At 42.4% G+C, this 26,380-nt stretch overlaps 2 protein-coding genes across 5 annotated transcripts in view; one reads left to right on the top strand and one right to left on the bottom strand.

The window, feature by feature from the left end:
- The window catches only part of LOC122553352 (ribosomal protein S6 kinase A5), a 235,604-nt gene extending 221,629 nt beyond the window's left edge, over nucleotides 1–13,975 (bottom strand). For 2 of the 3 annotated variants that reach the window (XM_043696941.2, XM_087989593.1), the window contains exon 1: nucleotides 13,821–13,975. In XM_043696941.2, coding sequence (XP_043552876.1) covers nucleotides 13,821–13,878 — 58 coding nt within the window. In that variant the 5' untranslated portion in view covers nucleotides 13,879–13,975. The remainder of the gene's footprint in view (nucleotides 1–13,820) is intronic. The other variant, XM_087989592.1, reaches the window with a different exon arrangement.
- Nucleotides 13,976–14,314: 339 nt separating this feature from the next.
- dglucy (D-glutamate cyclase) overlaps nucleotides 14,315–26,380 on the top strand; it is a 123,762-nt gene continuing 111,696 nt past the window's right edge. The window contains exons 1-2 of one of the 2 annotated variants that reach the window (XM_087989589.1): nucleotides 14,315–14,416; nucleotides 19,626–19,703. The gene's annotated coding sequence lies outside the window, so the exon portion shown is untranslated. Of the gene's footprint in view, nucleotides 14,417–14,481; nucleotides 14,629–19,625; nucleotides 19,704–26,380 lie in introns of those variants that run through there. The other variant, XM_087989590.1, reaches the window with a different exon arrangement.

Here is a 26,380-nt window from a genome sequence, read left to right as displayed (position 1 = left end):
TTCGCTGTCCACTACACCTCCAATTTTGGTGTCATCTGCAAACTTACTAACTGCACCTCTTATGCTCGCATCCAAATCATTTATGTAAATGACAAAAAGTAGTGGACCCAGCACCAATCCTTGTGGCACTCCACTGGTCACAGGCCTCCAGTCTGTAAAACAACCCTCCACCACCACCTTCTGTCTTCTACCTTTGAGCCAGTTCTGTATCCAAATGGCTAGTTCTCCCTGTATTCCATGAGATCTAACCTTGCTAATCAGTCTCCCATGGGGAACCTTGTCGAACGCCTTACTGAAGTCCATACAGATCATGTCTACCGCTCTGTCCTCAAGAATCCTCTTTGTGACTTCTTCAAAAAACTCAATCAAATTTGTGAGACATGATTTCCCACGCACAAAGCCATGTTGACTATCCCTAATCAGTCCTTGCCTTTCCAAATACATGTACATCCTGTCCCTCAGGATTCCCTCCAACAACTTGCCCACCACCAAGGTCAGGCTCACTGGTCTATAGTTCCCTGGCTTGCCTTTACCGCCCTTCTTAAACAGTGGCACCACATTTGCCAACCTCCAGTTTTCCGGCACCTCACCTGTGACTATCGATGATATAGATATCTCAGCAAGAGGCCCAGCAATCACTTCTCTAGCTTCCCTCAGAGTTCTCGGGTACACCTGATCAGGTCCTGGAATTTATTCACTTTAACCATTTCAAGACATCCAGCACTTCCCCCTCTGTAATCTGGACATTTTGCAAGATGTCACCATCTATTTCCCTACAGTCTGTATCTTCCATATCCTTTTCCACAGTAAATACTGATGCAAAAAATATTCATTTAGTATCTCCCCCATTTTCTGTGGCTCCACACAAAGGCCGCCTTGCTAATCTTTGAGGGGCCCTATTCTCTCCCTAGTTATCCTTTTGTCCTTAATATAGTTGTAAAAACCCTTTGGATTTTCCTTAATTCTATTTGCCAAAGCTATCTCATATCCCCTGTTTGCCCTCCTGATTTCCCTCTTAAGTATACTCCTACTTCCTTTATACTCTAAGGATTCACTCGATCTATCCAGTCTATACCTGACATATGCTTCCTTCTTTCTCTTAACAAAAACCTCAATTTCTTTAGTTATCCAGCATTCCCTATACCTACCAGCCTTCCCTTTCACTCTAACAGGAATATACTTTCTCTGGATTCTTGTTACCTCATTTCTGAAGGCTTCCCATTTTCCAGCTATCCCTTTACCTGCGGACATCTGCCTCCAATCAGATTTCGAAAGTTCTTGCCTAATATCGTCAAAATTGGCCTTTCTCCAATTTAGAACTTCAACATTTAGATCTGGTCTATCCTTTTCCATCACGATTTTAAAACGAATATAATTATGGTCGCTGGCCCCAAAGTGCTCCCCCACTGACATCTCAGTCACCTACCCTGCCTTATTTCCCAAAAGTAGGTCAAGTTTTGCACCTTCTCTAGTAGATACATCCACATAGTGAATCAGAAAATTGTCTTGTATGCACTTAAGAAATTCCTCTCCATCTAAACCTATAACACTATGGCAGTCTAGTCTATGTTTGGAAAGTTAAAATCCCTTACCATAACTACCCGACTATTCTTACAGATTGGGAACATCTTAAAAGTAACAGAAGATAACTAATAAAATCATAAAGAGGGAGAAAATAAACTTCCAGGGTAGACTTGCAAATAATATCAAGGTAGGCAGCAAGAGCTTCCTTAAATTAAAAAATGTTTAGAGACGCCAAAGTGAAACTAAGTCCTTAGAAAATTAGGCTGGGCAAGAAATAGTGGGGAACCAGAAAATGGTGGGGGGGGGGGTTGAAAAATGTTTTGAGTCAGTCTTAATAATAGAAGACACTTTCCAAAATTACTAAATATTCAAGGGGGAAAAGGAGGAGAGGAAATACAAGTAACTACGACTACAGAAAAAGTGCTAGGAAAACTAACAAAATACTTTCATTTTTTAGTAAGGGAACTAAGCAGGGATGGCAGTGCAATGTTCCTCCTGTGGGATGTTTGAGGTGAGGGACATCATTAGTGTCCCAGCTGAGTAAACCTGCAGTCCTATACCAGCACCTTAAAAACCGAGTTTGGGAACTGGAGCTGGAACTGGAACTGGATGAACTCAGGATCCTTCGGGAGGCAGAGAGTGTTATAGATGAAAGCTACAGGGAGTTAGTTACTCCCAGAAATGAAGATGCTTGGATGACTGTTAGAAGGGGTAAGAAACAGTCAGTGCTGGGATCCCTGTGACCATTCCCCTACATAACAAGTGTACCATTTTGGATGCTGCTGGGAGGAATGAATTACCAGGGACAAGCCATGTATACAGGTCTCTGGCACAGAGACCGTCCCAGTTGCTGAGAAGGGAATGGGGGAAGAGGAATACAGCATTAGTTACTGGGGACTCCATTGTGAAGGAGACAGTTTGGAGGTTCTGTGGGAACAAAAGAGACTCGCGGTTGGTGTGTTGCCTCCCAGGTACCAGGGTCCATGATGTCTCGGATAGTGTTTTTGGGATCCTTAAAAGGGGAGGGGGAGCAGCCCCAAGTCGTGGTCCATATAGGCACCAACAACATAGGCAGGAAAAGGGATGGGGATGTAAGGCAGAAATTCAGGAAGCTAGGGTGGAAGCTTAGAGCTAGAACAAACAGAGTTTTATCTGTGGCTTGTTATCCATGCCACATGAGAGCAAGATGAGGAATAGGGAGAGACAGCAGTTGAACACGTGGCTACAGGGATGGTACGGAGGGAGGAATTCAGATACCTGGATAACTGGGGTTAACTCTGAGGTGGATGGGACCTCTACAAACGGGATGGTCTACACTGAACCAGAGGAGTACTAATACCCTGGGGGAAAAATTTGCTAATGCTCTTCGGGAGGATTTAAGCTAATTCAGCAGGGGGGTGGAAACTTGAATTGTAGCTCCAGTGAACAGAAGGTTGAGAAATGTGAAGTCATGAATAAGGGTTTAAGGTCACAGGAGTGTACCGGTAGGCAGGAAGGTTTTATAGATAAAAACTTCAAAGCCAGGAGCATCCAGCCTAAGGTGGGTGAACTTGCAGCATGGGTTGGTAACTGGGACTTCAATGTTGTGGCAAGTTTGGAGACATAGATAGAGCAGAGACAGGAATGCTTGCTGCAGGTTCTAGGGTTTAGATGTTTCAGTAAGATCAGGGAAAGTGGTCCATTCCCGACTGCGCACTTCAAGCTGATGGTTTTTCTATCCATCGTATGGACCATACAGTATCTTCAGGTAAGACAAAGGTTAGAGGGGTTTCCTTTTTAATCAATAACTTGTAGTGCATGGACATTGCAACTCTGGGCAGCCATTGCTCCCCAAACCCTGAATTCCTCACCATCAAAGGCCACCCCTTCTATCTACCATGGGAATTTACCGCTGCTATACCAACTACTGTGTACATTCCGCCACAAGCAAATGTTGAGGAAGCTCTGGATGTGCTGTACACCACCACCAACACCCGGGAGATGGAACACCCCAAGCCCTGTTTATTGTAACTGGTGACTTCAATCAGGCCTATCTAAGAAAGGTATTGCCCAAGTACCACCAGAACATTACCTGCCCCACCAGGGGCCTGAACATTTTAGACCACTGCTGCACCACCTACACTACCCTCATTTCAGAAAATCCGACCACAATGCTGTGCTTCTTCTCCTGGCTTACAGGCCAAAAGCTCAAGCAGGAGACCCCCTCGCGGATACAGGTCCAGTGCTGGTTGGAAGAGGCAGAGGATCAACCCCGAGGCTGTCTGGAATCAGCTGATTGGGCCACGTTCAAACAGTCTGCAGGTACCTTGGACAAGTACACCACCACCGTCACAGACTTTATCAGCAAGTGTGTGGAGGACTGCATACTGAGGAAGTCAATCTGTGTGTTCCCACAGGAACCCCTGGATGAATCAGAACAGACAGAACCTGCTAAAAGCCAGGCGTGAGGCCTTCAGATCAGCAGACCCACTCAAATATAAGGAATCCAAGTATGACCTTCACAGAGCCATTAAGACAGCCAAGGACCAATACCGATCCAAACTAGAGATGCAGACAGACACCCGGCGACTATGGCAAGGACTGAATGACATCACATGTTCTAAAAAGAGACAGTGCAAGATAGCAGACAATGACACATCCCTCCCACATTGTCTCAACGCCTTCGATTTTCGCTTTGAGCAGAATTTCAGCGGAGAGGTAACACCTATTCTGACAAGTCCTGACGAACCTATCCCAACAGTCACTGCATCAGAGGGCAGATCAGTTTTCTTTCATGTGAATCCAAGGAAAGCGATGGGACCAGATGGAGTACCAGGTCGTGCACTCAGAGCATGCGCAGATCAACTGGCAGAGGTCTTCTCGGACACCTTCAACCTCTCCCTGCAGCAGGCCACTGTCCTTGCCTGTTTCAAGAGGGCCAGCATCATCCCTGTGCCTAAGAAGGCTCATGCAACATGTCTCAATGACTACCGTCCAGTGGCCCTAACTTCGGTGGTCATGAAGTGCTTTGAAAGATTGGTCATGGCATTAATCAACTCCAGCCTCCCTACTAAACTTGACCCACTCAAATTTGCATATTGGACCAACAGATCCACGTCGGGTGCCATATCACTTGCCCTTCCACTCCTCCCTAGAACATCTTGAGACCAAGAATAGCTATGTAAAAATCCTACTCATTGACTGCAGTTCAGCCTTCAATACTATTATCCCCTTGAGACGGATTACTAAACTTACTGATCTCAGACTAAGCCCCACTCTCTGCAACTGGACTTTAATGTTTCCTGACCCACAGGCCACAATCAGTGAAGATTGAGGAGAATATTTCATCCTCACTGGAGTCCCCCAGGGGTGCGTACTCAGCCCCCAACTGTACTCACTGTATACTCATGACTGTGTGGCCAAATACCACACTAATGCCATTTACAAGTTTGCTGATGACACCACCATAGTCAGTTGAATCTCAGATGGCGACGAAACAGACATCACACGGGAGGTGGAAGACCTGGAAAAATGGTGCACTGAGAACAACCTAGCTCTCAATGCCGGCAAAACCAAAGAACTCATTATTGACTTTTGGCAAGATATTACTCATGCCCCCCCTACACATTAACAGCACAGAGGTGGAATGAGTGGACAGTGTCAAGCTCCTGGAGTGGTCAGCCACAACGAGCTTTCTTGGACTCTTCATGTGGATGCAAAGGCCCAACAACGTCTCTTCTTCCTCATGCAGCTGAGGAAGTTTGGCATGACAATGAATACCCTTGCCAACTTTTATAGGTGTGCCATTGAGAGCATTCTGTCTGGATGTATCATTACCTGGTATGGCAACTGTACCATTCAAGATCAGAGACAGTTACAGAGAGTGGTGAACTCGGCCGGACAATCACAAAGATCAACTTCCTATCTATAGAAACCATCTACCAGACCCGCTGTCAAGGAAAGGCCTCCAGCATTCTCAAAGATCCATCCCACCCTGGCAATGCTTTTCGACAACCTCTATCATCAGGGAGAAGTATAGAAGCCTGAACACACACACACCAGCCGGTTTCGAAACAGTTTCTACCCGACTGTTGTTAGAATACTGAATGGACTCAAACTCTTAACATTCGCCTGTACCTGTTTTTTGTTTTTGCTGCTGCTAACTTATTATTTACTTATCTCTGCTACTTAACTATGTGATCTGCCTGTATTGCTCACAAGACAAAGCTTTTCATTGCGCCTCGGTACACTTGACAATAAATTCAATTCAATTCAAAAGATGAGGAGGTGTGGCATTGTTAGTCAAGAATAGTACTGTGGTGGCAGAAAGAACGTTTGATGAGGATCGTCTATGGAGGTAGTGTGGGCTGAGGTTAGAAACAGGAAAGGTCACCCTGTTGGGAATTTTCTGTAGGCCTCTAAAGAGTTCCAGAGCTGTAGATGCAAAGATGATTCGGGATAGAAGCAAAAGTAAGAGGATGGTTGTTATGGGGATCTTTAACTTTCCAAATATTGACTGGAAACGCTATAGTTCATGAACTTTAGATGGGTCAGTTTTTGTCCAATGTGTGCAGGAGGGTTTCCTGACATATTATGTAGATAGGCCAACAGGAGGCGAGGGCACATTGGATTTGGTACTGGGTAATGAACCAGGCCAGGTGTTAGATTTGGAGGTAGGTGAGCACGTTGTTGATAGTGACCACAATTTGGTTACATTTACTTTAGCAATGGAAAGGGATAGATATATAGTGCAGGGCAAGAGCCACAGCTGGGGAAAAGGCAATTATGATGTGTTTCAGCGAGATTTAAGATGCATTGGATGGGGAAGGAAACTGCAGAGAATGGGTACAATTGAAATTTGGAGCATGTTCAAGGAACAACTACTGTGTGTCCTTGATAAGTATGTACTAGTCAGGCAGGGACGAAATGGTCGAGCGAGGGAACAGTGGTTTACTAAAGATGTTGAAACTTGTCAAGAGGAAGAAGCAGACTTATGTAAAGATGAGATGTGAAGGCTCAGTTAGGGCACTTGAGAGTTACATGTTAGCTAGGAAGGACTAAAGTGAGAGCGAAGAAGAGCCATAAAGTTTTCTATAGGTATGTTAGGAATAAAGGAATGACTAGGATAAGATTAGGGCCAATCAAGGACAATAGTCGGAAGTTATACGTGAAGTCCGAAGAGATAGAAGAGGCGCTAAATGAATATTTTTCGTTACTATTCACACTAAAAAAAATAATGTTGTCGAGGAGAAAACTGAGATACAATATATTAGACTAGATTGGATTGAGGTTCATAAGGTGGAGGTGTTAGCAATTCTGCAAAGTGTGATAAGTCCTGTGGGCCGGATGGGATTTATCCTAGGATTCTCTGGGAAGCTAGGGAAGAGATTGCAGAGCTTTTGGCTTTGGTCTTTATGTCATCATTGTCTACAGGAATAGTGCCAGAAGACTGGAGGATAGCAAATGTAGTCACCTTGTTCAAAAAGGGGAGTAGAGACAACCCTGGTAATTATAGACCTGTGAGTATTACTTCGATTGTGGGCAAAGTTTTGGAAAGGATTATATGAGATAGGATTTATAATCATCTAATAAGAAATAATTTGATTAGAGATAGTCAACACAGTTTTGTGAAGGGTAGGTTGTGCCTCACAAACCTTATTGAGTTCTTTGAGAAGGTGACCAAACAGGTGGATGAGGGTAAAGTTGTTGATGTGGTGTGATTTGAGTAAAGTATTTGATAAGGTTCCTCAAGGTAGGCTATTGCACAAAATACGGAGGCATGGGATTAAGTGATGTAGCGATTTGGATCAGAAATTGACTAGCTGTAAGAAGACAGAGGATGGTGGTTGATGGGAAATGTTCATCCTTGAGTTCAGTTACTAGTGATGTACGGCAAGAATCTGTTTTGGGGCCACTGCTGTTTATAATTTTTCTAAATGACCTGGATGAGGGCTTAGTGGATGGGTTAGTAAATTTGCGGATGACACTAAGGTCGATGGAGTTGTGGACAGTGCGGAAGGATGTCACAAGTTACACAGGTACATAGATAAGCTGCAGAGCTGGGCTGAGTTTAATGCAGAGAAGTGTGAGGTGATTCACTTTGGAAGGAGTAACACGAATACAGAATACTGGACTAATGGTAAGATCCTTGATTTGGAGGTGCCGGTGTTGGACTGGGGTGTACAAAGTTAAAAATCACAAAACACCAGGTTATTGTGCAACAGTTTTATATTGGAAGCACTAGCTTTCGAAGCACTGCTCCTTCATCAGGTGATTGGTAGTGTGGATGAACAGAAAAATCTCGATGTCCATGTACATAAATCCCTGAAAGTTGCCACTCAGGTTGATAGGCTTGTTAAGCAGGCGTACATTGTATTAGCTTTTATTGGTAGAGGCATTGAATTTTGGAGTGATGAGGTCATGTTGCAGCTGTACAAAACCCAGGTGTGGCCATACTTGGAGTTTTGCGTGCAGTTCTGATCGCCGCATTATAAGGAGGATGTGGAAGTATTGGAAAGGTTGCAGAGGATATTTACCAGAATGTTGCCTGGTATGGAGGGAAGGTCTTATGAGGAAAGGCTGAGGGACTTGAGGCTGTCTTTGTTAGAGAGAAGAAGGTTAAGAGGTGACTTAGAGGCATACAAGATGATCAGAGAATTAAATAGGGTGGACCCTATAGTGATGACTAGCACAAGAGGACACAGCTTTAAATTGAGAGGTAATAGATATAAGACAGATGTCAGAGGTAGGTTCTTTACTCAGCAAGTAGTCAGGGTGTGGAATGCCCTGCCTCCTACAGTAGTGGATTCACCAACATTAAGGGCATTGAGATGATCACTGGATAAATGTACGGATGATAAAGGAATAGTGTAGGTTAGGGCTTTGGATTGGTTTCACAGGTCAGCGCAACATCGATGGCCAAAGGGCCTGTTCAACACTGTCATGTTCTATGTTCGATGATAAGTCCTTGTACTTGATAGAATGCATCCTCAAAGATTAAAGGAGGTAGCTACAGAGATGGTGGATATACCAAACATAATATTCTCGAAATTCTTAGGTTTTGGAAAAGTCCCAGAGGACTGGAAAACAGCCAATGTAACATCTTTATTTAAAACGTGAAGAAGACAAAAGCAGGTAACTCTAGGTCAGTTAGCTTAACAGCTGATTGGGAAAATGTTAGAGTTTATTGTCATGAAAGTCATAGCAGCGCATTTCAACAGAATTAGCATGGCCTCTTGAAGGGAATTATCCCTGACAAATTAATAGAGTTCTTTGAGATGGTAAAAAAGGATAGATAAAGGGGAAGCAGTGGATGTAACATATATGGATCTTCAGACATTGTTAAATGAGGTAGTACACATTAGGCTACTTAATAAGAGCCCATGATGATGATGGTAACTTATTGGTATGGAGTGAGGATTGGCTCACTAATACTAGACAGAGAGTTGAGATAAGGAGGACATTTTCAGGATGGTTGCCTGCAACGACTGGTGCACCAGTGCTGCGGTCAAAATTATTTACTACATATCCAATTTGCCTGCGTGGACCAGATATCCCATCTAGTCCCATTTGACAGCACCTGGCCTGTATCCCTCTAAACCTTTCCAATTTATATATCCATCCTGATGCCTTTTCAATGTTGTAATTGTACCCGCCTCCTCTGGCAGCTCGTTCCATACACATGAACAAGTTGGACCGAAGGGATTGTTTCTGTGCTGTATGACTCTATGATTCTAAATATTAATGACTTGGGTAAGCAAAGAGAATGTACCATAGCAAGTTTGCAAATGACACAGAAATAGGTGAGAAGGCAAGTAGAAAGAGTCTGTGGAGAAATACCGACACATTAAGAGACTGAACAACAACTCGGTAGATGGAATGCAATGTAGAAAAATGCAAGGTTATGCACTTTGGTGGGAAGAATAGAGGAGATGAATATGATTTAAAGGAGAATGATTGCAGATTTGGATTTGGAAGTCTTCATCCAAGAATCACAAACATCTAGCATTCAAGTTCAGCGGTAATAAGAAAGTCAAATGGAACGATGGTTAGCATTCCAAACTGAATGGAGTATGATGAGAGGGAGGAGATTTTACTAAAACTACAGAAAGCACCAATCAGATCAAAGCTGGAACAATAAGGGTACTAGCTATGGGCCCTTTATCTGAGGAAAGATACACTAGCATTGGAGGTAGTCCGGAGAAGGATCACTCAGCTGGGGTCAGATATGGATGTCCAGTCATATGAGGAGACAGCATAAGGTAGGCCTGTGCCCATTGGAATATGGAATAATGAGAGGTGACCTTATAGAAACATACAAGATCCTTAGGGGACTTGAGTTGATGTGGAAAGGCTGTTTCTCCCGTGGGATAGTCTAGAACCAGAAGGCACAATCTCAGAATAAGGGATTGCATATTTAAGATGGAGATGAGGACTTTTTTTTCTCCCAGAGGGTAGTGATTCTGTGGAATGTTTTACTGCAGGGGACTGTCGAGGCTGGGTCATTAAGAAAATTCAACATCAAGATAGAGTTTAAATCAGCATGGGAATCAAGGGTTATGAGAAAGGAGGAAAGTGAATTTTAGGATTATAGATCAGCTCTTATCTCATTGAATGGTGAAGCCAACTAGATTGGGTGAATGTCCTACTTCTTCTCCTATATCTTATGTCTTATTACTACATGCTAGTGATGTCATAACATTTTATTCCAGGACTCCCAGTTGCTGTGGCGACATGCACTTTTGCATGCATGTTATAGTCTGTGGACAGTGAAGGCAGAAATTACAACCTTATTTTCATTATATAGCTCATAAGGAATCTCTCTTGGTTGCCATTGTATTGTAAGGATTTTCAGGTTGATAATTATCCTATTTGGCCACATTCTGAAAGCACCTCTCTTGGCATCAACTCCTGAGGTAGTACTTGAAACCAGAGATTCTCACTCAGAGGCGTGGATTCCTGACCTGCAAGCCACAATCAGTAAGGATAGCGATAACACCTCCTCCATAATAATCCTCAACATCAGTGCCCCACATACTCAGCCCCTTAAGATACTCCTTATACACTCACGACTGTGTGGCCAAATTCAAGTCCAACTCCATTTACAAATTTGCTGATGACACCACTGTAGTAAATCAGATCTCAAACAAGACAGAATACATGAAAGATATGGACAGACAGCTTAGTGGCATGATTTAAAGAAAACAATTTCTCCCTCCGTGTCAGCAAAATGATGGAGCCAGTCATTGACTTCAGTACACTGCTTTTCTGTATCAATGACAAGTGGTGGAGATGATCAAGAGCTTCAAGTTTCTTGCAGTAAATATCACCAACAATCTGTCTTAGTCCATCCACGTCCATGGTGCAGTCAAGAGGCCATATCAGCACTGCTACTTCCTCAGAAATTTGACATGTCCACAATGACTCTTTCCAATTTTAATTCATGCACCATAGAAAGCATCCTATCCAGATGCATCACAACTTGGTTTGGCAACTGCACTGCCCTAAACCGCAAAAAGTAACAGAGCTGTGAACACACCCCAGTCCATCATGAAAACCAGTCTTTTTTCCATTGACTCCATCTACACTTCAGGCTGCCTCAGGAAAGCAGCCAACATAATCAAAGATCACTCCCATCGCGATTATACTCTCTTCCTCCCTCTTCCATTGGGCAAAAGGTACAAAAGTTTGAAAACATATACCAATAGATTTAAGAACAGCTTCTTCCCTGCTGTTATATGAGACTTATGAATGGACCTCTCATTCATTAGATTTCATCTTTCTCTGTATCTTCTCTGTAGCTATATTCTTCTGCATTATGTTCTAATACCCTGATGTACTTATGTAAGGTATGATTTGTCTGGATAGCATGCAAACCAATACTTTTCACTGTATCTCAGTACACGTGACTATAATAACAAATTAAATCAAAATACTACTTATTGCACCACAAGACCTCAATATTACATAACAAATTCAAAACTGAAGAGCAACTTTTTAGCATCACAAAAGATTAGCGTAATACTTGTTCAATAACTATGATTATGCTTAAAGATTTGATAAAGTGTGTATAGTTGCTAACCACTAACATGCTTCTTTGAATTTACTAATGTTTTATGAGATTGTCAGAAGGATGAAGGGTGGCAAAAATACTGACATCCTGTGTCAGGTAGCATAACGTAAAGCATCACTCATGTTTAATCTGGATAGAAATAAACTTGTGGTTGAAAGCTCTTGTCCCACACTTTGTTCTTGCTGTTTTTACATTAAATTATGGGCCATTGTGCCTCAGCATCAACTCACTACAATTCCCAAAACAAATGATACATCTTTTTTGTTTCACAACTGATATTCCATGCCTTCAAAATCTGCTTAGTACTAATGTGGTATATTCACTTTCAATTAAAGGTCATAGGTTCAAGCCAAAATCAACGCAAAATCTGGACTGACATTTCTATTCTGTCAGACATAAAATTTTTTGGATGAGACATTAGAGTGAGACCTTACCTATCCTTAAGTTAAAAAATCCCACAACTCTACTTTGAGTGGAACATTCTCATAGAGCCTATACATATCCAATATTTCAAAGCATAGGAGTGCCATTATTGGTTACTGAGAGGCATTGTTGTTTAACATCAATTGTGTTTCTTAAACTGCAAAAGTTGCTATACTTCCATTGTATTTCATTGGCTGTAAATTGTTTGGAATGTCTCAAAGATCATGCACAGATCGCAATAAAAAGGCTTTCATAGCAAAGTCCTACGAAACATAACAATGAAGTGTGACACTCAAAGAAATCGGAATACACTATAAGAGTATATTTTTGGCCAACAAAAATAATAATAATGTAAAAGTGTGAGATAACTGGGCCTGGTCTAATGCATGGCATCACTGGAGGTGTTAACTTCTCCTACTACATCGTGTCCATCACTGTTCAGTCTAACTCTCGTACCCTCACACTTATTTTACAGCTTTGCTAAAATGCAATAGGTTTTCTCTTCCAAAAAGAAACCAATTTTAACTGCGACAAACGGGAATATATAAGGCCTTTCAGATAGCTGATGATAAAATATCGGTCCTCTTGCAGATGCATATTGAGTTCATCTGTTCCTACAAAAATCTGTTCACCTAGTTTTCTTTTAAAAACGTGATATCGTTTCATAATAAAGTTAATAAAGGACATCTAACATAATTCTTAGGCATGCAACATATATAGATAGATCGCATGAACATACATTCTATCACCAAAAATAAACATATTCTTAGTTGCCAGAAAGCGTGCATTAGCAGGCTGTAAATCGAACACGGTTGATAACTCCATACAACAACAGCAACAAGAAGTCCAACTGGGGAGCGCAGGGGGTGCAGTAAAAATTTGCAAATACCTTTGAGATCCATAATTATTAATCCCAGTAGTAAGAACAACTGCGTATTTTCCTTCTCCACCCCCGGAAAGATTACCCAAATAGAAAAGCATTAGCAGAATACTCCTGCGCAGGACAGTTCCCACGACTTTTAATGCAACTGAGCATCTGAGACAGAGAAGACCAAATTGCAACTGAAGGTTCACAACAAACCCACAGTTGCAAACATTATTTTTAAACGGACAAAAATAACATATACAATTGTCCAAAGTGCAGCAGTGGCATTCAATACAGGTCACAGTTTCAGCCTTAAAACGGCGACCTAAATTGAAACATTCACCCATCAATTGCAAAGCAAAAAAAATTTCAATTTATTTTCATGCAAGCGTCCCAGCCCGCATTCATTTCAAACGATGCAAATTATGTTTGCATTGGCAAACTTCTGTGTCCACTGCAGAAGGGATGTGTGGAATATTGAATGCACTGGGTCACCACAGTTGCACTTGCCACCATTAATATTATTTTCTAAACCGCCAATCCTATGATGCACGGGGGTGCAATGCTCTGGATTTCAATCCTGTTATGGGGGGCGGGGGGGGGGGGGGAAATGCAGAGGCAGACCAGGGAGCGCGCATCCAGATCAGGCTGACGCTGCCGGGATCGCGCTCGAAACATGAATGGGGTTGATGGGGGGGGGGGGAAGGTGGGAGGAATACACAAGAGTGGCGACGACCGAAGGGGCCCCGCGCTCCCAACTCGATCGCGCTCCCCCTATTGGCCTTACACCCCTTTCATGGCAGCGGGATCGCGCTTTCACCTCCGCCCCCCACATCTCCAAATCCCCAAACCGATCCTCCCACCCCCATCTTCTTCACGACCACGGGATCGCGCTTCTCCCCCCACCCCCAGCCCGGCTACGAGTACTCGCACCCGGGTTCGGGCTCGCGCTCTTACCGTTCTTCAGCTCGTGCTCAACTGTAAACATGTCACCTTCACTGGACCCTTCTTCCATATTTCAAACAAAAATCTCCCACAAACTCCTAGCACCTTTTATTATTTTTTTTTTAAAAAACTAGTTGTTAAATACGAAGCTATTCCCCCCCCCCACCCACCCCCACGGCGTCCTCTTTAAATGTTGTTAACATACATGGAGAGAGATTTTCTGTTTTTTTTAAATAATCTCCACACAAGACAGCAATCTCCCCTCCCACTGACTGTTACTACTACTCTCTCCCACTCCTCCCACCCCCCAACACTTATTCCTCAACCAAACATGACAGATGGAGATATACCCTGCCCACACGGGCCCCTCATTGGCTGGCTGTCAAACCCTACGTGGGTGTGTCTTCCTATTTCTACGCCACCATTTGTTCTTTGGCGATGTCGATCACTCTGACCCCGCCTCCGGCAGGCGGGAAGGGGCGTCAGTTCCGGCCATCAGGTTCGGTTGGTTGGTTAGTACGGAGATGTCCTCTTTCGCGCTGCATGAGCGCGTGAAGGTTACCTCAGTGTTGTCCGCCGCTCTTTTGACGAAGGCGCAGAATTCGGAGGTGCGACCATCCTCTATTTAAAAAGGCACTATTTTACAGGGGGGAGGGTGCGACAGTGATTCCTAAATCTTCCCTACTCCTCCCAGCACCTCCATAACTGACGTCTGAAAGGAGAGTGGACGTTAGTGTTGGGATAAATACCAAAAAGGTTGGCAACTCGAGTCCAAGGAAGAAAGGGGGAATGCAGCCCTGTCAAAAATGCTATCTTCCAGGCGAGTTTTTTTGAGGACCCGGGGGGTCGGTGTAAATGTAGAGTAATAGGGTAGTGGGGAGTGGGTTTGGGTGGGATACTCTTCAGAGGGTCGGTATGGACTTGTTGGACCAAAGGGCCTCTTTTCACATTGGGGATTCTATGAGAAAAGGGGGGAATGCAAAAGCTGCTGTCCAGACGGGATGACTGCCTTTCTGTATGGTAGAGACTCGGTGACCAAGCAATTATTTGATAGAACAGAGCTCACACATTTTATTTTAAAGCAATGTGAAGTTGAAGGTTTATCTTGCACTCACCAAGACTGGGACACAGCAAGTTTTAAAAGAAGGCACAACTAACTGAGATAGCATGAAATGGGGATGCTGTTGGATCGGACCCTGGTTGGTATGGAGATGCAGCAAGATCTCTTAATAAAGACAGAAATTGCTGAAGAAACCCAACAGTATCTGTGGGGGGAAAAAAAGCTAACCTTTCAAGTCTAATAACTCTTCTTCAGAATTAGTAGTAGGTTAGGAGAGGTATATATGCTGAATACGAGGGAGGTAAAAATGAATAAGCAGTAAGTGCAGAGGAAGATAAAGACAGTTAGGCAAATGAATGGATGGATAATGGTAAGCCAGGCAGAAAGACAAGCTATTAATGAGGTCAGTGAGTCAGGCTGGCTGTGCTGAAAGCAGCCCATGTGATGATAGTGCCTAGAATGTGGGGTTAGGTAAAGCACATGGAAAATGATGTTCAGGAACTATAATTATTGAGTTTGACAGGGTGCAGGGTCTCCAAACGGAAAATAAGGTGCTGTTCTTCCAGCTTTTGCTAAGCTTTGCTGGAGCACTGCAGCCGGTGTAGGACAGAACTGTCGGCCAAGAAACACTGTGTTAAAGTTGCTGTTTAACTGGAAGCTCAGCATCATTTTTGCGGACAGAATGTAGGTGTTCTGCAAAGTGGACACCAGCCTGTGGTTACTTTCCCCAGTGACGAGGAGACCACATTGTGAGCAATGAATATAGTAGACTAGATTGAATGGGTGTGCAGGTAAATTGCTGCTTCATCTGGAGTGTGTGTCTGGAGCCTCTGTTGTGGGGAAAATCACCAGCCTCTGAGTCAGAGTCTGGGTTCAAAGACAGGGTTTATTGTATATTGAAATACTGGAGTTCAGAGGAGAGAGAGAGAGACACTAACAGCACAGTGGCCAGCTGCGAGTCCTCTCTCCACCCAGAGCACATGTCAAGATACTTTTGCACGTTTTGTAATATAATAGGTCAGTGATGAGGTTATGGTCTTTGTAACATAGTCTGTTGATTGTAAACACTGCAGAATCGTTGATAGTATTGGTGCAGTCATTGTCAGTTCCAACACAGCCTTTGTTAATGTCAGCGCGGTCCTTATAAATTTCAGTGCAGACATTGTCAATTTCAATGTGTGCGCGGAAGTCCATTACTGTAGTAATGGGTACTAATCGCTCTTCCTGAGAAGGATGATTACTGCAGCTATTAACGCTTTGCATTGAGTCTGTATCAAGCAGTTAGCATTTCTATCAAAAGTGTTGGCTGGACCCAGACACTTCAGCAGGCAATATATGCTATTCATGTGTATTCTCTCCCCCGCCCACCTTAAACTAATCAACTAGGTTGTGAGGGCAATGTGCTGGCATCCTTGTGGCCCAGGCAGTATCTGTGTTTGCTCTGCTGTCTCTCTCCATATTGTGGTCAGGCAGTCGTCTTGTGTGTCAAGTGGACAACTTATGGCTCAGTGCCATCTTGTGTGTCCGTGTGCCTATTGTCACCCTGCCCTGTGCCATCTCCCACTTCACCTCAGATGGTGAGGAGGGAGGAAGTAAATGGCGAAGTGTTTCACATTTCGCATCTGCACGTGAAGGTGGTTTGGGGTGGTATTGGGAGTTGAGGAAGTAAGGACCAGGATGTCCCGGAAACAACTGTCTCTGTGGAATGCTGGCAAGGGAGGTGAACATGTGTCCAATGGTGGCATCCCACTGAAGATGGCAGAAATTATGGCTTATGATCCTTCAGATGCTGATGCGGTGGAAAGTGAGGACGAGGGGGACCCTACCATTATTGTGGATGGGAAGAGAAAGTTTGGGGGCAGAAATGAGGGAAATGGATCAGACTGGCTGACAAGGGGAATTTTTAGCTGAGGAGAAAGGTGGATCTGTTAACTGAGAATCTTAGGTGATTAACCTCAGACAAGACAGGTAGACCTCCTGGATTGGTCACAATGTTGCCATAAGAATTGCTACGAAGGTGGTCAGTCTCCATGCCCTCTAGGTACAATTTATGTGCGACTTCTTTTTTGTCGACATGCCATAGAGTCATAGAGATGTACAGCCCGGAAACAGACCCTTCAGTCCAACTCGTCCGTGCTGACCAGGTATCCTAACCCAATCTAATCCCATTTGTCAGCACTTGGTCCATATCCTTCGAAACCCTTCCTATTCATATACCCATCCAGATGCTTTTTAAATATTGTAATTGTCCCTGCCTCCACCACTTCCTCTGCCAGCTCATTCCATACATGCACCACCCTCTGCATGAAAAAATTGCCCCTTAGGTCCCTTTTAATTTTTTCCCCTCTCACCCTAAACCTATGCCCTCTACTTCTGGACTCCCCTACACCAGGGAAAAGAACTTATCTATTTTCCCGAACCATGCCCCTTATGATTTTATAAACCTCTATCAGGTCACCACTCAGCCTTTGACATTCCAGAGAAACAGCCTATTCAGCCTCTCCCTGTACCTGAAATCCTCCAACCTTGGCAAAATCCTTGTAAATTTTTTCTGAACTCTTTCAAGTTTCACAACATCTTTCCGATAGAAGGGAGACCAGATTTGCATGCAGTATTCCAAATGTGACTTAACAGCAGCTACATGACCTCCCAACTTCTGTATTCAATGCTATGTCCAATAAAGGAAAGTATACCAAAGACCGTCTTCACTATCCTATCTACCTGCAACTCCACTTTCAAGGAACTATGAACCTACACTCCAAGGTCTCTTTGTTCAGCAACACTCCCCAGGACTTTACCATTACATGTATTAGACCCACTCTGATTTGCTTTTCCAAAATGCAGCACCTAATATTTATCTAAATTAAACTCCATCTGCCTCTCCACAGCCCATTGGCCCATCTGATCAAAATCCCATTGTACATTTGAAGTAACCTTCTTCTTCGCTGTCCACTACACCTCCAATTTTGGTTTCATCTGCAAACCTACTCACTATACCTCCTATGCTCACACCTAAATCATTTATATGAATGACAAAAAGCAGTGGACCCAGCACCAATCCTTGTGGCACACCACTGGTCACAGTCCTCCAATCTGAAAAGCCACCCTCCACCACCATCCTCTGTCTTTTACCTTCAAGCCAGTTTTATTTCCAAATGGCTAATTTGCCCTGTATTCAATGAGATCTAACCTTGCTAACCAGTCTACCATGAGGAATCTTATGAACGTGTTACCAAAATCCATATATTATCACATCCACTGCTCCGCCCTCATCAATCCTCTTTGTTACTTCTTCAAAAAAAACTCAGTCAAGTTTGTGAGACATGATTTCACATGCGCAAAGTTGTGCTGACTATCCCTAATCAGTCCTTGCCTTTCCAAATGTATTTAAATCCTGTCACTCAGGATTCCCTCCAACAAATTGCCCACCGATGATGTCAGGCTCACTGGTCTAGTTTCCTGGCTTTTCCTTACCACACTTCTTAAATAGTGGCACCACGCTATCCGATCTCCAGTCTTCTGGCACCTCACCTTTGACTGTTGCTGATACAAATATCTCGACAAGGGGCCTATCAATCACTTCCCTAGCTTCCCACAGAGTTCCAGGGTACACCTGATCAAGTCCTGGGGATTTATTCACTTTTATGTGTTTTAAGACGTACAACATCTCCTCCTCTGTAATATGGACATTTTTCAAGATGTTACCATCTATTTCCCCACATTCTATATCTTCCATGTCTTTCTCCGCACATGTCATGCTGGACAGGAGTGTAAGTGCTATAGTCTTCTGTCGAAAACACATATACTGTTGAGCACTAGATGTGATTCTCATTTTGGACACCATTTACTAAATAATAGACTGTGCTTTCATTTATACTGGAAACTAATTTAAGATTGTCAGTCCGACTTACAATGTATTTTATTTGCATGTCAGCGGCTACAAATTCTCGCAATAGGACCCTGTACTATCTAAGCAAAAGAACTTGGACATACATTATCTTTTTCATTCAGAAATTGTTATGTTCCGTTCCTTGCTGCATTCCAAATGCTAAGCCCTGGCCAATTAGAGGTTACCTGCTTGGTCTAAAATTAATTATTGGTTTCAAATCCTATTCCAAAATCTTGAACACAAAAGTCTAATCTGACTTTCTAATGCATTGTCAGATGCTGCGTTGTCAGAAATATATCCTATTGGTTGAGGCACTAATCAAGGCTCTGTAATGCAATTCAAAATTGTATATGTCATTGTTTTGCAGATTCATGGCTTCTGTTACCAACTCCATAGTCTAATAAGTGTTTGATTTATTGTGAGATTGAGTTTTCTGTTATGAACGAAAAATCACTGAAAACCTTAAACACTTCCTCCTTGTCAACAGTCACATCAGATGGTTAAATGTGTTACAGAGATATGTTTGTAAATATGACTCAATAATCTGACAGCCAAACCAAGTAAGTTTGCTAAGCTCAAGGACAGTGTTGATAAATTACCAGGATCACAAATGGAAGGTGGGATTGTGAAAGAGTCACTGGAGAGAAGCTGTCAGACATGTTTCAGTGCACTTTCATCTTTGAGTTAGATGATTGTCAGTTTAATGTCCCATTCATGAAAATGGAGCTTAAAATCTAGGGTTTTTAAAATTCATTTATGAGATGTGGGCAACGCTGGCTGGGTGAATATTTATTGCCCATTCCTAGTTTGCCCTTGAGAAGGTGATAGTGAGCTGCCTTCTTGAACCTCTGCTGTCTGTGTATTGTAGGTGAACCCACAATGCCACGAGGGAGAGAGAACCAAAATTTGACTCAGTGACAGTGAAGAAACAGCAATATAATTCCAAGTAAGTATGACTTAAATGGGAACTTGAAGGTACATGTTTACATGTACATGATACATGTTTACATGTATCTGCTGCTCCTGTCCTTCCAGATGAAAGTAACTGTCGGTTTGGAAGGAACTATCTAAAGAGTCTTGTTGAATTTCTGCAAAGTATCTTGTAGATGGTGCACACTGTTGCTGAGCAAGTTGATTCTCCAATTTATTAATGAGAAGATTCTGTATTATTTGTGGTGCTTTCTTTAAGATTAAATGTTAAACCAAGGCTATGTCTGCCCACTCTGGACAATGGAAATGACCCCTTTATATTATCCTGTTGACCACAAGTATATTCTTTAATATCTTGACAAATTTGTATCCCTCAACTAACACCACTTTAAAACAGGTTATTGCTCATTGCTGTTTACCAAATTGATAGCTACGTTTCACCATTACAAGAGTTTGCAAAGTACTTAGTTGGTTATGTGATGTCCTGAGATCTTGAAAGACATTACAGGACTACAGGTTTGTCTTTTTTCTTTCATTTTGCTCCAGATAACACTGAAGGCTAAAGAACTCATTGGCTAGATGGTCAGAATAGAAAGCAGTAATCTACTTAAGTATGCTATCTAAATTTCAATGGTTAAACCCCAGGTCACTCCTTACATACATGTGAGTCTCTAAACAAGCCCTGCATCTAGACTTGGTTACTTTTGGATGTGGAGGGAGAATGTGCAATACATATTGAAGGTAAGATAAAGTCACCAGAGGACTATAGGGCTGTTCTGTCATTAGCGAGAGATGACTGGTAGTAGTTTAATATGTGGATCACACTGCTTCAGGTGAGGGGTGCGGTTGAGATGGTGGGGCAGAGGGATTGAACCCATGTTGTTGGTGTTACTGTGCATCACAAAACCAGCTGTCCAGCCAACTAAACTGCCCCCCACCTGCCATATTGAACAGACACAAACCATATGTTTGGATGGTTCTCAGTAGCCTAGATAAGAGATATGGAAATGTGGTAGTGGTTTTCGATATGGGTCAAACAGTTGGCTGATCAAACAAGAAAACAACTTTGCAGAAGAACGGAAAATTTATAAGTGTTTTCCCAATTATGGTGCATTTCTAAAGACTGCTTATTTCTGCTAACATGTACATATACACATTCACAAAAATACAGTTATATACACACACTAATGTGCACATACATACTTTCCTATGTTTTTACGCAGATGAATTTCTATTGAAGAGGAATTCCTAACACCCATTTGCTATAGCTTTTGATGTTTGCGCCATATTTCTAGTAATTCTCACTCTTAAGCTGGACAAGTCAAAGGATATTTCACCCACTGTAAAAATGCATTTTTGAAGGCAAAACCCTTTTGTGTTGTACTCTTGTAACCATGTAAAGTGTAACGTGGTTATTATTAACATTTTACCTTGAAAATATAGTCTTTTTTAATGAATGAATGAATAATCCAAAATATGCCAACCTTTATTTAAGTTGTCATGACAAATATTCAAATCAAAGGATTTGAAAGGGACGTAAAGGGCAACTTTTTCACACAGAAGTTGGTTTGTATATGAAACAAACTGCCAGAGGAAGTGTTAGTTGCAACAGTCAAAAGGTATTTTGTCAGGTACATGAATAGGAAATGTTTAGAATATGTTATGGACCGGACCAGACCCCCTCAAAATATATTAAGAATGTAGCCTAGACCCTAATTTTTTCTTATTTTAAAGATAAATGTGAGGTGCTGTGTTCCAGTTGGAATTTGATTGGTCAGATTATTTGACATTAAGCAAACACAATTTATTCAAACATTACAGTTAAAATACAACAAAACAAAGAGAACTTGGAATAAATTTATTGCAAAACTTAACAGAATAATAGATGCAGTAACTTTACTAATTAACTATTTCAATATAGTAACATCCTATGTACACACCCTTGGCAAAGGGAAATTCAGAAAACATGTTGTCTCACGTGTGACTCCTGTAACAGGCAGAGAACCTCCAGCTTTTGGCTGTAAATGAGAGAAGACCCCAAGACTCCAACAGCAACTGCTGAAAGCTAAATCTAAAATTCCTAGTTCTGTGGAGCATGAGCATATCATTTCAGGATGCTTGTATTGCTCCAACTTAAAAAAAAAACCAAGGCCTTACAAGCTGTTTACTGACTTTCCAACGAGACAGCTTAGTATCTCTGTCTTAAAAACTCTCTTCAAAAACCGCAAAACAAAATAACTTTGTAAAGCTACAACATCATCACAAAGGCTATGGGCCAAATGCAGACAAATTGAACTAGTTTAGTTTGGGAAATTTGGTTGGCATGGGCTAGTTGGACCAAAGGGTCTGTCTCTGTGCTATATGACTCTTGCCTGGAGAAGGTGGATGTCAGGATGCCGGCAAAGTAGAAGGGTTGCGTGCGGACGCATAAGCCTGGGGCTCATCCACTCCTGAGTGCTCTTTTTCTTTTTTCTTCTTTCATTTTTCTGGTCATTTTTCTTTGTTTTTAAAAGCCTTTTGCAGTGGGTTAATCAACAGCATTGGGACGGCAGCAAGTGTGGGACATGTGCAGAGTGGTAGCATCCTCCCAGTGGTCAGAGGCAGAGGCAGTAGTCGATACAGTTCTTCCCAATAATTGGAGGTGGTGGCAGCAGCAGCAAGGATGTCCTCCCGGCATTTGGGGATGGCAACAGCAGCAGCAAAGCACCTCCAGCAATTGGAGACAGTGGCGCAGCAGACCTTTCAAGAAGGCAGCTCTGCCAAGGTGGCATCTCAGAGGAAGGTGGCCAGCTTGGAACTCCTGGCAAGGTAGTGGCCTGGCTTGGCAGAGGAGCCAGAGACTTGAGATGGTGGCAGCAGTATGGTATATGTGGAGCAGGGACACCTTGGATCATTGAGGCGACAGCAGGGACTCCTGATTGCGTTCATGGCAAGTCCGGAGCAGGGGTTCCTGGTAATCGACAAGGCAGCAGCAGCAGCTCCTGGTGTGGTAGGCCTGGAGCCGAGGATATTTGGTTTCAGGGCAAGTGTGGGTTCAACATGGGACCTGACAGCGGAAGGTGGGCCCAGCAGTGAAGAGATGGCGCCTAAAGGGTGGTAACTCTTACATTGATGGGTCCAGCGCAGGCAGTGGAGGAAGTGCAGGTGTCATTGATGAGCCAGCTCAGGACTTATGGCAAGATGGCAAATCAAAGAAAGAAAGTTATATCTATTTTTCTCCTTTTATCCTTTAAATTGTTTAAAATAGTGTCGATTTGTGGTGACATTTGAAGATTTTCATTGTATTTTACTGTGTTATTCACTGTAAAATGCAATAATTCATTCAATTCTATGAATCTATGACTTCCAGTAACCAAACAGTAATGTAACCAGTTGTGGCAAACAGGAATGCAAAACTTTCAATTAAGTATATTTTATTGTTTATTCCCATTTTTTATTAATTCTTAGGTGGGCATTTTTTTTCTGTTTAAGAAGGTGGTGATGGATCATTATCTTGATGTAGCAGTCTGGTTGAGAAAAGAGGTTATTATGATGTATGGACATTGTAACTGGACTAGTAATCCAGAGACCAGCTAATGTCCTGGGGACTTGGTTTGAATCCCATTACAACAAATGGTAAATCTTAATTTTTAAAACAAAACAAATCTGGAACTAAAACCTAATTATAAGCATGAAACCATTTTTGAAAACAAAATCTTGTGCTCTGATACCCTTTAGGAAGAAAACCTATGATCCTTATCTGGTCTGACCCTGGATATGACTCCAGATCCAAAACAATAACTGCTGTCAGGAATGTCACAAGCTACAAGGTTGTATCAAAATCACTAGAAAATCTCATTTAAAAAAAAACTAGATGAACTACCAAGCATTGAGCTAGGCAACAGAAACAGCAATGACAAACTTAGTCCTGTCAACTCTGAAAGGACCCCAAAAGATTCACCAAGGCTCCTCCGATAGCACCTTCCAAACTCAAGACAAATTTGTAGAAGAAATGAGCAGCACATAATGGAAACACCACCACCTGCAAGTTCCACTCCAATCCACTATTCATCCTTTCTTGGAAATATCTCTTTGTTCCTTTAGCGTTTGTGGGTCAAATTCCTGCACCTCCATCTGTAACTGCATTGTGGGCATATCTACATCAAATGGACTGCGGTTGTTTAGGAAGGGAACTCACTACCATCTTTGCAAGGGCAATTAGGGATGGGCAATAAAAGCTGGTCCAGATGGTGAAGACCACATGCTGTGAATGATTTTAAAAATGGTGCTCTCATAGGTGAAAGTAGAAAGGAAGTTGTAGAATTTAACCAAAACGACTTGCTGATAGCATTTCCCTTTAAACTTTCCTCTCTGTGACCTCTACACTTGGATTACAGTCAAAACCATCACATTTTCTGTGTTTAAAGTTCAGAAGTGGAAGAAAAACAAAATTGACTAAGTTTTAATGAGAAAAGAGCCATAACGTGGGCTGACATTTTTCAGAGTTTATCAAAGTTTATGATCTGGAAAGGCCTACAGACAACAGCTGATAGCCTGCTTCATTGCTAATATGGCAGTGTCTTTAAAAAAGCCCTAAGAAAGTCAATCAGAAATTATCCAACAGATTGCAGGTTGTAGGCCCACAGTGGGGAGGCAAGATGGGGAGGAAGTATCACTGCTGCCTGCCCATCTTCCATGAGCATTCACCAGTACATTTGAGGTTTCACTTGACACCACAAAGACTAGCATACTGGAATATACTTGGGCAATGATATTATGTGATTTAATAAATTTACTTTTTGCAGCTTTGTTTTCTAATCATTAAATCCCTATTAAAGATGGGCACTTTCTGTTCCCCCCTATTTTATGACACTAGGTAACCAAGTATCCTTTTCATTTTGGTGTAGAAATAGCATTCAAACAAATCTTAGTTATACATCCCTAATCAGAGTTGTTAAAAATGCTATCAAAGACATATATTTGATGCCCTTATCTCCAAATAATGTAATGAAACAAATAAATGACCTCCTTCTTTAGTTCATGCTCAAGGGCTGACCCGCAGCACCACAATCTCCAATATGTGTAGGGCAAGGAAATATGAGTCAAACCCATCCCTGCTGGAATGGTGATCAAACCCCATCTTGTTGGCACCAAACTAATCCATGCTGACCAGCCAACAGATCCAACTACAAAGAGTCTAAATTACTGTAACAGCGTACACTTTTTACATGTATGATGTAATCTGGAGCAATGTAAAGTGATGTAGTGACTGACCAGGAACCCCTCCCACTCCTAGCAGTCATTGGCTTATCTTAGAAGGTCTCTCAGAATGATACTTAACCTCCTTGGCTATTTCATGAACACATTCCTTGACCATCAAGTGCTGGAGTGGGACTTAACTGGAGCTTCTGGCTCAGAGACAGGGACACGATCCATTGCACCTCAAATAAATGATAATTTTAAAAAATTACATTAAGTCTCAGGTTTGCAGTTTTTTCAACAAGTTGCAGAAAATTAAGGGATGTAGAGACAGCTGAAGATAGGCTGACAGGTAGTGAAAGAAAAGGGAAATAAAATGTTAAAAAAGCTTCGTTCTGCTTACCACATTCTGTAACATGAAAGTGATAGACAGTGATCCTTACATTGTGAATTTTTAATTATATATGTGAGCTGCCTTTCATTAGCTGTCATTTCTATTTGAGGTTGTAATGCAGTGATTCACTCACATCCCTAATATCAGTTTTATCTCTGATCACTACATTCCATATATGCTTCCCATAAATCATAGAATATCAGTGATATATACAGTTGTCAACAAAATACTAATGTAGAATCAGCAAAATACGTTACATTGCAGAAAGACAGTTCCTGACATATAGGATTAGAACCACTCCTTTCACACTTACATTTACAGTTACATATCATAAGCATACACCACTAAAGCCAACAATACTATCAATTTTAGGAGCACAGGTGAACCCCCAATTAACATCCTCCACCTTCACAAAACTAAACACAATTAATTTTAAAAAAACTCATGTCTATTCAATCTCTTCCAGTTGTCATGTTACTGTACTTGTATTGCTTTCTTAAAATCTTTCAGTTATGTTTTTGCCATTAGTACAATTGACTGACAGGCTGAATCATTTGCTCTTTCCATTATGCTCCTTATTTGTGAAGATACATTTGCCTAATATTCCCTAACATAATATGTAGTTTACACTCCTGTTACAAGGAGAAAGTGAGGGCTGCAGATGCTGGAGATCAGAGCTGAAAATGTGTTGCTGCAAAAGTGCAGCAGGTCAGGCAGCATCCAAGGAACAGGAGAATCGACGTTTCGGGCATAAGCCCTTCTTCAGGAATGAGGAAAGTGTGTCCAGCAGGCTAAGATAAAAGGTAGGGAGGAGGGACTTGGGGGAGGGGCTTTGGAAATGCGATAGGTGGAGGGAGATCAAGGTGAGGGTGATAGGCCGGAGTGGGGTGGGGGCGGAGAGGCCAGGAAGATGATTGCAAGTTAGGAAGGCGGTGCTGAGTTCGAGGGATTTGACTGAGACAAGGTGGGGAGGGGAAATGAGCCCAACACTTTAACTCCCCCTCCCACTCCACCAAGGACATGCAAGTCCTTGGACTCCTCCATCGCCAGATCATGGCAACACGACGGTTGGAGGAAGAGTGCCTCATCTTCTGCCTGGGAACCCTCCAACCACAAGGGAT

This window comes from Chiloscyllium plagiosum, unplaced genomic scaffold, assembly GCF_037043375.1.
Source record: "Chiloscyllium plagiosum isolate Xiang-an unplaced genomic scaffold, Cpla_swu_hap1 HiC_scaffold_8, whole genome shotgun sequence".
Lineage (NCBI taxonomy): Eukaryota > Metazoa > Chordata > Chondrichthyes > Orectolobiformes > Hemiscylliidae > Chiloscyllium > Chiloscyllium plagiosum.
The sequence above is the reverse complement of the archived record's forward strand: the minus strand, read 5'-3'. Positions and strand labels throughout refer to the sequence as shown.